At 45.2% G+C, this 17,420-nt stretch overlaps 1 protein-coding gene across 1 annotated transcript in view; it reads left to right on the top strand.

The window, feature by feature from the left end:
• Nucleotides 1-16,595, top strand: part of dnah9 (dynein, axonemal, heavy chain 9) — a 138,134-nt gene extending 121,539 nt beyond the window's left edge. The window contains exons 72-78 of the mRNA XM_030098214.1: nt 2,781-2,972; nt 3,122-3,313; nt 7,492-7,662; nt 11,028-11,210; nt 13,584-13,837; nt 14,943-15,078; nt 16,353-16,595. Of these exons, the coding sequence (XP_029954074.1) occupies nt 2,781-2,972; nt 3,122-3,313; nt 7,492-7,662; nt 11,028-11,210; nt 13,584-13,837; nt 14,943-15,078; nt 16,353-16,580 (1,356 nt within the window). The 3' untranslated portion in view covers nt 16,581-16,595. The remainder of the gene's footprint in view (nt 1-2,780; nt 2,973-3,121; nt 3,314-7,491; nt 7,663-11,027; nt 11,211-13,583; nt 13,838-14,942; nt 15,079-16,352) is intronic.
• Nucleotides 16,596-17,420: the final 825 nt, after the last annotated feature.

Genomic DNA, 17,420 nt, shown 5'->3' with positions numbered 1-17,420 from the left:
CGCTGCAGCTTCACTCAGCCGGCTCGCCAGCAGCACTGGGGAAGAAAACTGCTCACCTGTTTTCCAAACTTAATACGACACTTTTTGTTGACTTTGAGGTTTTACTTTCAGGAAAAAGTGCCTGATTTAGAAAATAAGCAACTGAGTAACAGTGATTCCTCCTAATTACAGTCTGTAAAGCTTCTGTTTTGGAGAAAGAGGTGCAACATGGACAGACAGGGCAACTGCTCAATGGTGTTCATGTCAGCAGAGGATGAAATTACCCATCAGTCATCATTTCATTTTGAAGATATCCTAAACATAATCAAATATTGTGTTTGTTGCTTTTCCACAATTGTTAAAAAAAAAAATTCACAAAGATAACTTGACAATAATTAAATAAATAACATCAAAAATGCTCTATTAAATACTCTGATAATTACTCTGATCCATTTGTAAAAAGTACATATAATATAATATAATATAATATGGAAAAGTAAATGCTGAAGTGAATGTGTTAAATAGATAGATCATTGTTAAAATGTTGCTTTCTTCAGTCGTTGACACAAATGTTTCATCTGATGTTCGTTTCTATTATTTACAAAAAGATTTTTGTCCGTTCCCTGAGTTCTCTGTTAACAGATTTTTCTGTGAATTCATCAGCTTCCAACCTTCTTTTAAAGCCAATTTCAAATCACTCGTCGTGTTAATCCTCACTGGCCAGTGACGCAGACGTCATGCGTGCGTGTTTGCGCGCACGTGGCGGTGGGAATATCTGACTGCATGTCGCTTTTCCTCCAGTCCACGGGTCATAAATAGTGAGGCATGGCTTCTCTTTCAGCTGTGTTGAGCAGGAGAGCACCGTGCAGAATATTAACTAAACCTTAGCGACTGTGTGTGTGTGTGTGTGTGTGTGTGTGTGTGTGTGTGTGTGTGTGTGTGTGTGTGTGTGTGTGTGTGTGTGTGTGTGTGTGTGTGTGTCAGCTCCCCCGGGCTCTGCAGCAGGGGGTGGGGGAAGCAGAAAGTGGGGGCCTTCACTACAACACTCACCACGACGCTCATTGGAATAAAGCGAACTGAGCGCTCTTATTTCCACAGGGGTTACTGCTCTGCTTATTTAACTGTCTCCCCCTCCAGAGATTACATTACTATTTACGTACAGTTATATTTTTTTTTTTCCTTAAATTTGCCTGTCGCGAATAATGAGCTGGCACAACGGTCGGAGCCCGAATGCGCCTGACAAGTCGTGACAATTAAAAAGGCATCTCATCTCCGGGTTTATTGCCATCCAGTCATCTCATTGTCTGTCCGTTAGCGTGCCGCACCACCGGGGACTCGGCAAAATAATACGTATCGCCGAGGCCACCTGCCACTACGCCTTACCTGCTGCAGCATGCTGATGTGGTTGTGCGTATAGCGCAGCCACACCGGAGTGTCACGCAAACTGAAGTTAGGACAGAAAATGTGTGTCTGTGGAGGACACCAGCTAATTTCTTATCAGCAAGACATTTGAGACAGTTTCGAGGAGACAGCAAAACTCTTTAAACTTTGATTACTCCTTCGCAAGAACTGTTAAAGTCTCATGTGACACAGAGGCTAAATGTTGAAAACTGTGTGAGGAAACTGTTTTCGATGGCCATGATCCTGAGGCAGCATCATATTGACTTCTTAAAACCGGAATACATCTGAAAACCATTGTCTGTGAACGCTATGGGGCGGCAGCATTTATGAAACTTTCATCTGTGAAAACTTCTGCAACCCATCTCTCAGCTTTGCCTGGAAACCTTTATCTCAACGGCACATCGAAAAGCCTGCGTCCGTTTGCTCCTCTGAATGCCGTTGTCTGTTAACAGTTGTGAAAATAGGTTTGTCTCACTATCGTGCTCACAGTTTCAGAGGTTCACTTCAGCTAAATATTGTCCATAAACACTTTTAAAACCACTTGCAGCTTTTCCGTAAACCACTGTCTATCAACACTTCCGGAAACCATTGTCTGTGAACACTTCACTCTGAGAACACTTCAGCTAAACCGTGTCTTCTGCACTTCTAAAACTCATTTTCCTTAATAACTTCTGTCAAACTTTGCCTGTTAAGACAAATTAGCATCTTTTCCGTAAACCATTGTCTGTTGGCACCTCTGGAGACCACTGTCTGTGCACACTGTCGTCTGGCACTTGTTAAACGAGCGGCACGAGAACTACTTTCTCTCAGCTTGAAAACCCGTCATCAAAAACCATTGTCAGATCATTTTTGAGCACCACCGGTTATTAACACCTCTGAACTCTCCTGGAAACCACTCGAATTCTTCAGAACCATCAGTTGATTGGCAGACGGGAGACGGAAACTCATCCGTGCGGAGTGGAAGCCAGATGTGATTGAGATGCAGACATGTTGATGTCCTCTCTGAGACGGATCTCATTTAGGCTGGACTGAAATAGAAATGAGTTCTGTGATCATATAAATCTGAATGTGAAACTCTTGTTGGAATCATGGATTTCAAGGATTCTCAGCAGAAAAGTCCCTTAATTTAAAGTTTTGGAGCAACATCCTTACGTTACCATCCAGATCCTTCTTTTTTCTCTCTCTCTTAATTTATTTGAGTCAAAGCCTTTTGTGCACATTTCCCAACTTAAATTAGCTTGTTTGTTCATTTAAAAAAAGGTTTTCATGGAAACATGTGACAGCCAAGAAAAAAAATGTAAATCATCAACAACGTGCTCCATGGCAGAGGTAGTTTAAATTCAACAGATCATAACTGACATTTTACAAATCTGTTGCACACTTTCTCTTCCTCTCTCCAGGACACGCTGGAAATGTGTGCAAGGGAGAACGAGTTTAAAAGCATCCTGTTCTCCTTGTGCTATTTCCACGCTGTGGTGGCCGAGAGGAGGAAGTTCGGACCTCAGGGCTGGAACAGATCCTACCCGTTTAACACCGGAGACCTCACCATTTCCATCAACGTCCTCTACAACTACCTGGAGGCCAATCCGAAGGTAATGCTTCCTTTTCCTCCCTTTTGTTCCCCTCCAACGCATTACAAAGCCCCCGGTTTGTTTTCTTAATTGGAAACCGTAACACATGTGACCCGGGCCGAAGGCCACCGTCTGGCAAAGCAACACCCGCCCGCCCTGCACTCTCCCAGGTGCCGTATGACGACCTGCGCTACCTGTTCGGCGAAATCATGTACGGGGGCCACATCACCGACGACTGGGACCGCCGCCTGTGTCGGACCTACCTGGAGGAGTTCATCAAGCCCGAGATGATGGAGGGCGAGCTGTACCTGGCGCCTGGCTTCCCCCTGCCAGGAAACATGGACTACAACAGCTACCACCAGGTGGGAACGGCGTCCGGCCAGTCCAACAATACGAGCTTACAAAAGAACAAAACAAGAAAAACAGGATTATATTCCTCTAGGGATCCTCAAGGGGGCGTCTTCACATCGTCCCCAACAAACCAACAGTCGTCCAACGGGACTACAATAGAAATGCTATAATTAAAAAGTTTTCACCTTCATTATTCCCCATGTGCAGTGTGGAGTGGTACAATTCAATGTTAAATCAATAACAATAAAGCTCTTCCCATATGGGTCCCTGGGACATAACAGATTGTACTTTGAGTTAGATAAATATTTCTGTGAGGTGGAGCTGCTGCTGCTCTGTGGGTGGAATAAGTTCTCCTGGAAGTTCAGCTAAGCAAGCTATGGCGTACGGCTGCGAAGTCACCGAACTTCCGTCACAGCGAGAGTCTGAGGCCAGGCAGGAAATGCTCGTACACACACACTCTCTACACATGTGCAATGGTTCAGTTGTTATGTAGCACTAACAGCCAACACACAGCTAGCAGACACAACCACACCTCTTAACATGTGCTTACCTTTGGCTCCATACATAAGTATAAGTACATTATCTGTCTAAACAGTGGCAAAAAGTGAACAGAGCTGCTCTGAAGCTTTGAATGACACTTCCTGCCCAATGTGATTTTGACAGGGAGCGTTATTGGGACAGATGCTCTCATTGGTCGGTGAACAGCTTGCTTTGGCAGCTCCCGAGTTTTAAATTTTAAAGCGTCGACAGCCCTGCAGATGTCCCTTATCGTGTCTTTTAATGTAAGGCCCACAGATATACAGTAATGTTGAAGTAGGATTTTGAATTAAATTCCAGAGACTTCAACTTGTCTTTCTTGGAGTAGTGTTTTTTTAATGTCTACTTTTTATGTCATTTTCTGCACTGATTGCAAGACGTCTGCAGCCAGACTGTCCAGATTTTCAGTTTCATTTTCCTCCCGTCCCTCCAGTGTTTCCTCTGTTATTACTCGCCTTTATTGCCCAAACTTGTTCGTTGGCAAAGTTCGTAATGTGCTGTTCTTGTCTAATTTGTCTGCTCTGGTGTTCAGAAGCATGGTGCTTCGTAGTTTCAGGCTGTCTGTGTCTTCATACTCCTCCATACATCCCGTTCTTTTATCTTTATCTCAGCTCAATCTGCCTTTGGTGTCCGCATAGAGTCAATAATTGACCAGTCAGGTTTTGGTGATCGAATGTCAGGATCACTTTGATTCACCTTCGAACATTTCTGACGATATTGTGTCAAAAACACGCTTGACTCTTTTTCTTTTATCACATTGCTTCATGGTTGTCTCCGCAATGTATTTCAAGACGGGACAGACTCCGAAGAGCCTTAAAACTGCTGAGTCACTGTTCTCCATTTGCTGCAGAGTGTTGTGTGACCATCCAGCTGAGACCAGCCGGTGTCTGTTAATAATAAGAGCAGAACTGGAAAGGCTTGAATGGCAGCCATAAGTTCTAACTCTTGCAATTGCTATTTTCCAGACCGTGGACAAAATGCTTCAGGCCTTTCTAAAGTCACTTCATCTGAAGTGTCTTCAAGTGAAAACAAAAAAACTTTTGTTGCCGTTTTGAGGGTCTGTTGACACGACGGTGATGCTTGGCCGTCGAATGCCTGTGTGCTCTGCACTCGTGTGTGGTTTCATTACAAAATCAGTTGTCAGTGTGTCTGATGTTTCTCTGTAAATGGACATTGTTTTCAAAACTTTGCTGTGTAAATGTGAAACTTTGCTGAAGCAAAAAGGTTAAAAAAAAAGGTGTGTTGAGTTGAATCATTGGAAAAATGGGGTCTAATAACGTTTTTTTTGTTCCATCTTGACCTAGTCAGTTTCGCACAGTGGACCAGCACCCTAGTAAGACAGAGGAAATGCTGGAAAGAAAGAGTTAATAACGCTTTTGCAAATTAATACTGTGTTTCCACAGTCAAGAAAATGAACTTGAAAGCTCAACAGCACTTCTGCTTTTCTGTTTTTATCCAATTTGCATTGATTAGCATAAATAGTGGATGATTCTGCAAAAGAAGCGTCACATTCTTTTTTTTTTTTTTTTTTTTCTTTTTTTGATGTGCAGTTTCTACACACTCACAGCGCTGGAATCTCTGCGCCCTCAGTCTTCACTCACCCACATAAAGGGCCCTGCGAATGTGCGAAAGCTCCAGTATGGACATAAATCTCTTGATCGCCCCAGGAAACCCAGCTAAATCACTACGTCAGCAAGCATCCAAGATGCCCAAATCCATAAATTTTGCTTTCCCACTCCCCTGGTGTGACCAGACCCAGATCAAACCCAGGGAGGTTCTTGCTGAGCCGCCATTCCGAATGCTGGGAATAAACACGCTGCGTACTGAACAGCAGCCCATCTCCTGTGTGATCACCATGAATAATGTTGACATGAATGGGACGGAGCCAGACTTTTAGCATCCCCGGCTCCTCCGATATGGCTTGTGACAGCTGCAGGCAGTATCGGGGTGCCGCTTCACCTCAGCCCACCCCGCGATTTATCGCAAACCTTGGCTGACGGGCTGCAATCAGCTCCGAGGTCGGCCTGCGTGCAGACGCTTCACATCTACCGAAATGAATTAAAAAGCAAGGCCAAGCGTAGAGTGGTCAACTCAATTTGGATTTCTATTAACTGGCTCCGTGTCTGCGGGAACCGGCTTCGCTCGTGCCTCTTCGGAGAAACTGACAACACCGCCGGCCGGCATTTATGTGAATAATAGTCATCGGCCAGATTCCTTTCCCCCTTTACTGCTATCAGTGCAAGCTACCCAGAGGAGCCGGGGGGGTTGGAGTGTGCCTTGTGTTCAATTTTCCTGCAGTCCAGGTCCCGAGTGCCCTCCCAGCATGCCACAGTGGCTCTGGTGGGAAGTATCCTGGCGTTTTCTTTGTTTCGGTTGTGGCGGCGCCAGGCCGAGGGGCCGAGCTGCTGAGACTTGGCTCTAGAGGCGGGGGCTTTTAAAGGCCCCGCGGGGTCCCCGGGGTCCTGTTAGGCCATCATAACCATCTGGAGGAAACTTGCACCGCATCGGAGAAGCGGCGGAGGGAGGAACACAGTGACTCAGCAGTTTTTCCCGTCTCTCTTTCAACAATATACGGGCGTTTGCAATCAGGGAAAGTTGGCCAGAAAGTACGGAGCAGATCAAACAAACCCACTACAAAGTGTTTCTGTATTAAAGGCCAGTATATTTTCTATCAGAACTTTCATCAGGACATTATGATTAGAAGAACTTTTTCTTTTTTTTTTCATTTAATGTAAGTGCCCCACAAAAAGCAGCCTTTCTTCAATTGAGCTTCCACTTTCATCTGCACAAACTTAAAAGCATATTGATATTCATTACGGACCAGCAGATGGAAAATGCCACATTTCCTTCTCCCGTCTTCTGGTCATTAGCAGTCTGTCAATTGATCCAGACTGTTTGAATCTCACCCAGGGAACATCTCATCATTTATACACATCCGTTCCCGTCCTTTGTCAGCAGAACTTTAGAAGACACACCTGAATGACGGAGGGGGAAAAAAGACGCAGCTTTTAATTCGGGAAGTAATTAGAGGGGCCGTTTTGTGTGTTGCTAATTGGAAATGAATCGAGGGGCAAGTGAGTGTTGAAATGTCACCCTGTTCTGTTGAAAAACATGGAGATTAATTCTCATTACAAGAATGACACCTTGCTCGGAAACTGAAAGTTTCTTGAGATGGAATCTGAACCTTCAGTCCAACCTTGAACACTCAAATCTACAGACTCCTTGAGTTTTGTGAAGCCAACATTACCCTCAGATCCACGATCCGGTCATCGCAACCGGACGGAATGGCTCAGTACATTCCACTTGTCCATTTTTCTTGCTTCTACCAAACTCCAGAAGTCATTGTTCGCTCCCTGCTGCCTCCGTCCCACACCCTGACAGCTGCCATTGGAGTGAGATAATCTCTGTAAGTCCCTTCAGCTGTCAGTGGGTTGACTGATGAGTGTTGATTGCCTATCTGGAGCCAACTCTGGCCTCATCTCCTTGATTGTGGAGACTTGAACTAATGAGCAGGAAGTTCCCTGGAACCTGTCAGTCAAAGTTTTACATCAGTTAAATAAAATATTTGCCCTACAGTCTGATCAAAAGTGAAGATGGATCATAGCTACGTAGTTCCTTTGACAGCTTACTGACGGGATTTCTCCCTCTCCAGTACATCGACGACACGCTGCCCGCCGAGTCCCCGTACCTCTACGGCCTTCACCCCAACGCCGAGATCGGCTTCCTCACTCAAACCTCAGAGAAGCTTTTCCGCACGGTGCTGGAGATGCAGCCCAGGGATGGAGGAGGCGGCGAGGGAGGCGGGGCGACGCGAGAGGAGAAGGTAAAGATGCGGTTCAACGGAGATGGACGCCTTTTTTTTTTTAGAAACAGTGATATGTAAGAAAATCTGGCCATAGTAATAACTCATTGTCACATTGCTGTGGTATAATTCCCTATTCTGCTTCTGGCAGAGTAGGGAAGATAGTAGTTGGCTCACAAATACCATAATCTGAATAATAAGACGGTATACTGCACCGGTGGTCACAGGCCCCAGGTTTGGAACAACCACGATCGAGGATGTGTCAGTGAAAGACATTTCCTTCTGTCTTTTCGGCATGAAGTTTGGAACCTTTGAAGATTCAAACCAAGCATGACTCGCAGGATGTAGCTATAAAAGTGATGAAATGTGTCTAGTATCAGTTTAATGAACCCAAAACCCAAAGACAAGAAGCTGATGATCGTGATCAGAGAAATCAGCACCCAGCAATTCTTTTACAGTCTTGCTTGAAACACAGCTTGCAGTCATTCATCAGGAACATAAAATCCTGGAAGTTGCAATTTTCTGTTGATTAACCAAGTGAGTAATAGTCTAATAATTTCAGCTCCAACATGCTTTTTTCCCGGCTGAGTGAAACATGTGGGATCGATGCGGCGCGGGCACTCGTACTCGTGGAAAGGCTTCAACTGTGTGTTTTAATATTTCGAGGATCCGGATCCCGTTTTATTCCTTTTTACTGAGGGGAAAAAAAAAACAGACAGCATTTAATTTGAGCTGCCTCAGGAGTTCATACAGAAGGAAACCCGAGCAGGAAGTCTTGACAACACATTTCATGGCTGGGGAACGATCCATCACTGTTCATTGGATTGGTTTGCTTGGTTAGACTCAAACTGCTCCCCTCACGTCGCCACTTTGTCAGGCGTTTGTGCATCCGAAGGCCACGTTGTCACAGCCGTGAATCGACAGTGCTTATATCTACACACATCTACATATACGGCTCGACTCCCCTTCCACTCAGATGCTCCAAGGTTAAACTACAATACGATTACATGCAGTGACAGTTTAGCTGTTTCAGCTTCTCCACTGAATCAAATCCTGTCTTTCTTCTTTTTGATGACGCCTTTTCGTCTGTATTGAAAACGGGAAAAAAAAAGGCACTCACACTCCTGATTCGTGATGTCTTTTTTCAGGAAAAAAAATACCTTTTTTTCTTTAGGAGACTTGTATTTAATGTGTGATCATTTAGGCCCTGTTTACATGAGGTTTTCAAGTGAAGCGCCACGTAAACGTGAACATTTTGTAAAGTGAAAATGAAGAAACGATGCCTTTTTTGTCTTGTAAACAGAGCCTTAGACCGAAACTACTAAACACACAGTCTTGTATTCAGCCCATTAACTTCCCCACAATATGTTTTGCAACACATTTCTTTGATAAAATATTACCATACCCACTTCAGTTGAGCATTTCAGGATTTTTTTCTACACATAAATCAGTTAAAGTTACTATTATATTCCATTTTTAAAGGTAATATTGTATAAAACTCTGCAAAATCATGCAACTGTTACTGACTGGATTGCTGTGTAGCTCATATAAAAACATTGTTTCACAGATTTATACAATTATTGAGCACCTGTGGTGTAAAACATTTCTCGGTGCAATAGTGGAGTGATTTTGATTGTGCATATAACAGTGTCTCTGCTGTTTTCAGATTAAAGGCATCAGTCTTGTTTACTGCCCAGAAGGACGAAATGATTCACTTAAGAGTCAAAACAAAGCAGCGGTTGTGTTATCATATGTGAATCATCAACATTTATTGCAGGTTTTACAAATCCTACTCAAACTTTACATTGGAGCAAAGCTCCACCGTGACGCGGAGACGGAGTCAGAGCCGGAAGGTTTTTGAAAGTTCAATCGGGTCTAAAAATCTGTGGTGAGACAGTTTCACAGACGTCACAGATTCAAAAGAACACCAGCGATTCACCAAAACAACGGTTGGTACATTCCCGAGGACAGAACATTTATGACCAAAACAGCCGTTTCCCTCTTTATGGCAGGCCCGGGAGGGTTGTTCAAAAAAAAAAGAAAACAGAATTTCCAGCAGGATGTGAGGTTTTCACTGTGAAGAGTCACGTCTTCGTACAGGTTCCATACCCGGAGCTGAAACACAAAGACGATAAACTGCTAAATGTGTCATGACGACAGGTGAACTTTCCTCACAGCTCCTGCTGAATTAATAATAAACAGCACACCAACTGTTAGGGGCCTCTGAAGGCACCATGATCGCTTTTTTCAGGTGGATTTTCTCATTCAGTACAGAGTAGATAACAGACAGAGAGAGGAGGCCATCGACACAGACGGTACTTCTGTAAACCTCACTGTCTAGATGTTTCTCTAATGGCATGATATGATAGGAATTAGTGATTCGTTCAACGGAATCTCCGTGCTTAAAGTCCGGTTATGAGTTTAGCTTAGTTTCAGCTTCCTGATTGAGGAGCGAATTTCAGTCAAATTCTTTCTTCAGATTTTTAGGCGACAGTATTCTTTCAGTCGTTTGACTTAAGCATGAAAATATTCAGCACAGATCATCTGAGGCCACTAGATGTCACTGTATGACAGCAGAAAGTTGCTACAGTGCCACAGAAAACCTAAAATTACTGTTGTATTTAACTGACAGAGCAAGAAAAAGATCTCCAAAAAGATAAAAGGAAAAGGTAGAAAACAGACAACACATTGTTTTTCCAATAAATGTCCAGGTGAATGTGTACACAGAGGACAATAACTTCTGTCACGGTGAGGTGGAGATCTCTTACCTGTCAGATCTTTCTAATAAAACGTCTTCCTGGACTCTGCTGCCTGGCTCCACGCTCCAGCCCTGTGGTGTTTTATGTTGTCGTGTTTCCGTCGGTCAGTGCATGATGATGTGTGACCTTTCCGCCTCAGAAGCCCGGATCGCCTCGTCTCCGCGGACGATGGCCTCGGAGCCGCTTTGTATTCCTCGTGCTCAGCAGCTGCCAGACCCCAGTCAGATATTTGAACAGAGAAATCCATAGATATGATGACCTCATATCCTTTGTGCGGCACCTAATCCGTTGATTGATCGCTAATGCCGGGTGTCTTGGGAAAATGTTGACACAGACTTTAGCTTTCATCACTTACCCACAAAAATATGATGCGAGCATTGATTTTCTGTGGGGATTACTCTGTTATTGAAAACAAAGAGCTGGCGTTGCAAAATATATCTCCATGAATATTAATGGGATGGACCGTAACAGTTTCTCAGCGAGACTGAGTTGATCTGACACAGATAACCCCAATCTCTCCGCAGTGCTCGACTTCCACGTTTCACACCCGTTTTATGTTTTTTTAGTCCGATGAGCCGTGTTACCCGGGAGTTTACGCCGTGCGTTCTTCTTTTCATTCACTGCCAGGTGCGCGCGGTGCTGGAGGAGATCTTGGAGAAGCTGCCGGAGGAGTTCAACATGGCCGAGCTCCTGGGGAAGGCGGAGGAGAGGACTCCCTACCAGGTGGTGGCGCTGCAGGAGTGTGAGCGCATGAACGTGCTGACGCAGGAGATCCGACGCTCCCTGCGCGAGCTGAACCTCGGACTGAAGGTCAGAACACACCGATGCTAATGACAGCCGTCCATCGCTTCCTTTCCAAAATGAATTGAGTGCATCTCTTTTACGTTGTGGACGCGCCGGTTTCGATCCGGTGATCCCAACCTCACATTCTGTCGCGGTGGCGCAGGTGCAGCGTTGATACTGAGAGCCCAATTAAAGCAAAAACAACCGCTGTACCTGGACTGAACTGTGGCTCAAATCCCACCGCTAAACCCCAACTCAGCCTCAACACGTGTGACTCAACATCAACAGGCTGCTGCATTAGTATTCCTGCATAATTGAGCCTTTTTTTTTTTTCCCTTTTTCTTCTCCCCTCTGCTGTTTGCCAGGAGCCCGGTCTTTAGGGTGACTCAGAGATCTGGCTCGGTGAGGAATGAGACGTCTGCGCTCCGCGCGTTGAGCCCGGCCGAGTCGCACATTAACAGCCAGCGAAATAGAGAAGAACGTGTAAATGTGTTTGTCGGGAGTTATGAGGCTTCGATCTCCCGGCAGTACTACACTCAATAAAGTGGGCGAGTGATTTAAAAGACATGAGGACCATCGTTCCAGCAAATGGAATCATATTTTCTATTTATAGCGGAATAAACAGGAAGTACCGGGGCGGTAGGTAGCCTTGGAGCTCCACGGCGTCGTCACATGTAAAAATTGACGTATCGGGTTTGTTGTGACGGACAGTTGAAGTTCACAGATGTGGATAAATGTAGTAAACCACGCCGTCCTCGTAAAGAATTCTTATGACTGTCACGTGAAGGTATCGCCACATCAGCAATCCGTCAGCGCGCGGCGTCTTGAGGTGAAGGACACCAGCCGTTCTCCCCGGAACGGCTGCCTCATTACTCTTCCCCCGCTGCCTCCGCTCGGCTATCTTACAGCATGTTTTCTTATCTGGCGTGATGCGCTCGTTCCCGCGGTTATGTATGCCGCCGCCGCCGCCGCCGCAGAGGCTTTGTGCGCTCGTTACCAGTCGCCGCGGCGCGCGCCGTCAGGAGGCGCCTCCGCCAGACAAACAGGAAGCGACACGGTGAACCCCCGGCGCCTGCCGCTAATTGAGATTCACAGCCGGGCCGGCACGTCCGAACCCCGGGCAGCGTCTGAGAGCAGCGCTAGAGGAGGAGATCTCCGGACCGCCGGAAATACACAATGGATTCCGGCACGTTTCTCCAAAGCGTGCAGAGTTTTAGGCAACAGCAGAAAGTTTGTGTCTTAATGAATGTAATGAGATGCTGTTGTCTCTCTGTCGTTTTCTTTTTCTCTTGAGCAAAGTTGTCAATCTCATTTCAGTTCAGGGGCCACATGCACACCAATATTGAATAACAAAGAAGTGGCAGAACAACGGGCCCGAGTGGAGCCTCATGCAGGCTGGTTTTGGCTCACAGGCCTTATGTTTGACATTGTGATCATTTATGAGTGTTTCTAACTATAGTTATACAGTGCTATCATGTACTTATAATGTGTTATACAGGGGTGCTTCAAGTAAAGTATTAGCAATTTTCTAAACTCATTACATGGATACATTTGAATTAACAGTCCAAAACGTGACCTCGGAATAGAAGAAAAACATCCCAACAGGTCAGAGTAATATCGAGCATAATAGAGCATATTTTCACTTCCATAACTCAGTTCACCTCTCAGGTCACTCGTTCCTTCTGAGGTTCCCTCTGAGAAAAACTAGTGATTTTAGGTATTGTAATAGTTCTACTATACATGAAAAGTGAAACTTTTCAACAACACAATAAATGAAATAAATGAAAAGTTCCTTGAAGATTGAGTCATAAATTCCAGATAGAAGTTGGGATGTTTGCACTTCCTTTGAAACACGCTCAACCTTTTTTATTATGAAAAGTCAAGTGATTTTTAATTGTGGTAATTATCTTTTGGAACATTGTTGTTCATTTGTGGAATGCTGCCACATAGATTTGATAATTCAAGCTAAAAATGAAGCTTGTTGGCTTAAAAAGAAGAAAAAAAAAAAAGGTTTTACATTCAACCGTTTGAGTCATTTAATCTTAAAGGTGTTTTTTTCCTTCCAGAACATATTCAGCTTTACCTCATCACAATGCCATTAGACAGAAATATGAAGCATTCACAGTAATAAATTCAAAAAGTAAAGCCTTTGCCCTTGAACGTCTTCACAGCTTTTATTCGCCTCCATTTCTGCTGAACTTTGTGAGCTTGACCAGCATCAAATCGTCTTGACACAGACGACCTTTGAGGGAACAAAAGTCTGAAACAGGAAGCTCGGTTGAAGTCAATCCGTTCTGTTGTTTTGTGTTTTTAGCTGACCTTAATCAGAAGGCTTGGATTCAGGGGTGAGACAAGTGTGTTCACTGAAGAGAATCATTCATGCGTCTCCTCGCCCCTCAGGGGGAGCTGACCATGACCAGCGACATGGAGAACCTTCAGAACGCCGTCTTCCTGGACGTGGTGCCGGACAGCTGGACCAGGCGGGCGTACCCCTCCATGTCCGGCCTGGCCCTCTGGTTCTCCGACCTGCTGGCCCGGATCAAGGAGCTGGAGGCCTGGTCCGCCGACTTCGTCCTGCCCTCCGCCGTGTGGCTGGCCGGCTTCTTCAACCCCCAGTCCTTCCTCACAGCCATCATGCAGGCCATGGCCCGAAGGTGAGGGGTGAGACATTAGTATTTCAAGATGTTACACTAAAACTAATCATCATGTGCACAAAGCCCCACAATCAGTTATTGTAACTGTGATCAATTACTGTAATCAATCAGTGATGAAACTCCTTCAGTCATCAGGATGTATTGTCATCGCTCTCTTTACCACGACACAAGGGATTTCATCACTCCAGCACACAAACCGCTGTTCGCACTCGGCACTAAAGCACCAAACGCAGCTCCACTCTCTACTTTTGACACTTTCTGCTGCGGCACTGAGTCTCTCCCACTGCACTCTCATGCAGCACCATTTCAAAGTTTGCTGGCTCCACTCGACATAACAACACATCAGTGCTCCAGTCAAGTGTTTACATGGATCACAGTCAGAGCCACATGACTCACGTATTACACTCAGTCGACTTAGAAACGTGTTGCCAGCACTCCTAATAATTGATTTCATTGATTTGTGCGTTCAGTTCAGCATTACAGTAACGCTGCCGTTTGAGCTGGATGGACCGTTCAGGCTTTTTTTTTTTTTGTACCAGCAGAGAACTCTGCAAACAACATTAGGAAGGACTCCACTCCACACCCGACTGCAGATCTGTTTGACAGTTCAATGATGCGTTTACGGCCCAAATGGGCCCACATAACAAGAAAATCCCAAAACTAGCCGCACTCCGAGAAGCCAGAAGAAGCAAGGCACATTATGTCAGCCGTTTTTTAACAGATTCAACTGTGTTTTCATGCAAAAAGCACTGAAAAATCATTCCAAGAAGGGTTTTTAATATGTAGCTGTAGCTGAGTGTTCACTGAATGAATAAATAACAGTCCGATTAAAAATATTCAGTCACTTATTCAAGCATTAAGGCTGATCAATCGCAGAATTTCATTAAAAGCAGTTTTTAACATTTTTAACATGCAAAATACATGAAATTTAATAGTGCAACTGCTAAGAAGTGTTTTCAGAGAAATTCAAATGATGCGAGTTTAGCTGAAAATCATCTGAATCTTGTCAAAACTAACACTTAACTGGATCTTGGATGCGGTTATGGATCGGCTGTTGAAACCCGACCGAGCCTTTCAGCTGCGGCCCCTGTGTTGACTTGGACAGGAACGAGTGGCCCCTGGACAGCATGTGCCTCCAGTGCGACGTCACCAAGAAGAGCCGCGAGGACTTCAGCTCGCCGCCGCGAGAGGGCGCCTACGTTCACGGGCTTTACATGGAGGGCGCACGCTGGGACACGCAGGTACGCCAGCGCTAATTCGAGACCTCTCAGTGAGGCATGATAGATATAAACCAGTAGAAATAAGTCCCGGTCATGAGTTTGAGACCCCTTCCTTAAACCACGCCACTTTCCAGACTTTAGTTTGACGGGCTCGGGGATGAGTCCCCGCTCCCCTCTTTACTTTCTGCTCTTCTCCCGCTGCAGTGCATCACTTAGCTTCCGCGGACCTCCATCTATCTGCATACATTCCGGCGCTGTATATATGCGCCCAGCTTTCAAGGAGCATCCCTGTAGACTTCTTAATTAGGGAATGTGCAGAGTGTGCACTCCAACACTTAGATCACCCTTTAGAGGAGCGCTCGCTTGGGTTTTTTTCTCCCTTCATTAAAGTTGGAGGCAAATAGACAGGAGGACAAACGAGGCCGGGCAGCACCTCCTCCTCCCGCTGCTCCTCCTCCTCCACCTCTCAGCCCTCAAGGCCAGTTCTGTGCCAGTGGCAGAGGGAGTAAGCAGCGCTCCATCTGGCTCCATGCGGCAGTAAAAGTCAAAGATTTATGATAAAGCTGCTCATCTATATTAAAGAACGCTGCTTTTTTCGTCCGGAGGAGCTTCACACATCAAAGGCAGATAAACAACGGTGGTTCTTCAATGAATGTGACCACAATGTGTGACTCTGGAGATCCTCGTGTGATGAAACACTAAAAACCGGGAGCCGGAGCAACACGGCATCATTAAAGCTCCTGTAATGACTCTCGACGAGCTTGTTAAAGATCGTCCATTCACGCCCGGACTTCTCCAGGTCCCTGGTATTTAACTTTAAAGTTTGAATCGTGGATCCAATTAAGGGTTTGTCCTCCGAGTTCTCTCCAAAGTCACCGGGATTTACATTTGTTCCTGAAAGTCGGCGAGAGAAACTGGTGTTTGTCAGGCACTAAGTGTGGGAGGATTAATTAATGAGACGGACCAACTCGCTTTCAGCGTGTTTGGAGAGCTGCTGTGTTGTGAGGCAGGGCAGCAGCTCCTCTCCGGATCCCACTCCGCTGACTTTCAGCACTTTCTCAAGGGTGCGGGCGACGTGTTCGGCGAAAGTCGCACAAACCCAGATCAGCCAAACATCCTTGTATTGTTTTTGTTTTCCTTTCTTCCTTTTTTTTTTCCCCTCCCAATAAAGAGAGCTCCAACTTCCCAATTTCCTCCAAAGTGTTTATGTTTGTGTTTGACTGTCTTGTCCCCGACTCCCTCCCCCTCCCCCTCCTCCTCCTCCTCCTCCTCCTCCTCCTCCTCCTCCTTCTCAGACCGGCCTCATCGTCGACGCCCGGCTGAAGGAGCTCACCCCGGCCATGCCGGTCATCTTCATCCGGGCCGTCCCCGTGGACAAACAGGAGAGGCGGAGCGTCTACCAGTGTCCCGTCTACAAGACCCGCCAGAGGGGCCCCACGTACGTGTGGACCTTCAACCTGAAGACCAAAGAAAACCCCTCCAGGTGGACCCTGGCTGGCGTGGCCCTCCTGCTGCAGATCTAACGGCAAAACTCAGTAAAATATGAAAACCCTCCTTTAGAAACACTCAGGAGCATTAGCTGTGTTTTAACTGGACCAAAGACTGATGATTCCTGTTATTATTATTTTTTTTTTTTGTTAGTTTTTGTGGTCAGTAGATTAGCAGTGTCATGATTTTCCTTCCAAACATGGAGCTGGCTGTGGAAACAAAAAAGTGCATTAAAAAACCTCCCCTCCACAAAATATAAAAGAAGGAAAATTTTGAGGATGCAATAATATAGATACACACGAAAGAAAGAAATAATAATGCAAAAAGTCAAAGAGCAGGGAAGTTACAGGCACAAGACCAGAAGTGAAAAATTGGGTTACACAAGAAAATATGAGAAAAGCCATGAGAAAATGGTCGGTGCAAAAAAAAGTTTTTTTTTTTTTGTTTTTTTTTAGTTTCTAAAAAATGACAAAAAAAATTGACAGCAGCAGGAACGAAAGAAAAGGTGGGAGAGGAGTTCGAGGTGCAAAACAGTAGACTCCTCCGAAAATAATTTGTTTTTCAAAGAAAAAAGTGCACAAAAAAACCACTGTGTCAAAGAGGAAATAAAAAAATGGTTTGTTAAAGAAAAAAAACTTGGCTGCAGTGCCAGAAAGAAATGCCACAAACTTTTGCAGTGCCAAAAAGGTTAGATGTGCATAAACCAGCCAATAATAGAATAATAAAAATGACTGCAGAGGGCAGAATGATTGATAGTTTAAACAAAATATGATTAGATTACTTAAGAATGTTTAACTTTATATTGTTTGCACTAAAGTGAGAGAAACACTGCAGATGGAGACACTTCGCCTGTGGAAACCATGAAGTCTCTTCAG

This window comes from Salarias fasciatus, chromosome 8 (assembly GCF_902148845.1).
Source record: "Salarias fasciatus chromosome 8, fSalaFa1.1, whole genome shotgun sequence".
In the NCBI taxonomy this organism is placed as follows: Eukaryota; Metazoa; Chordata; class Actinopteri; order Blenniiformes; family Blenniidae; genus Salarias; species Salarias fasciatus.
The sequence above is the reverse complement of the archived record's forward strand: the minus strand, read 5'-3'. Positions and strand labels throughout refer to the sequence as shown.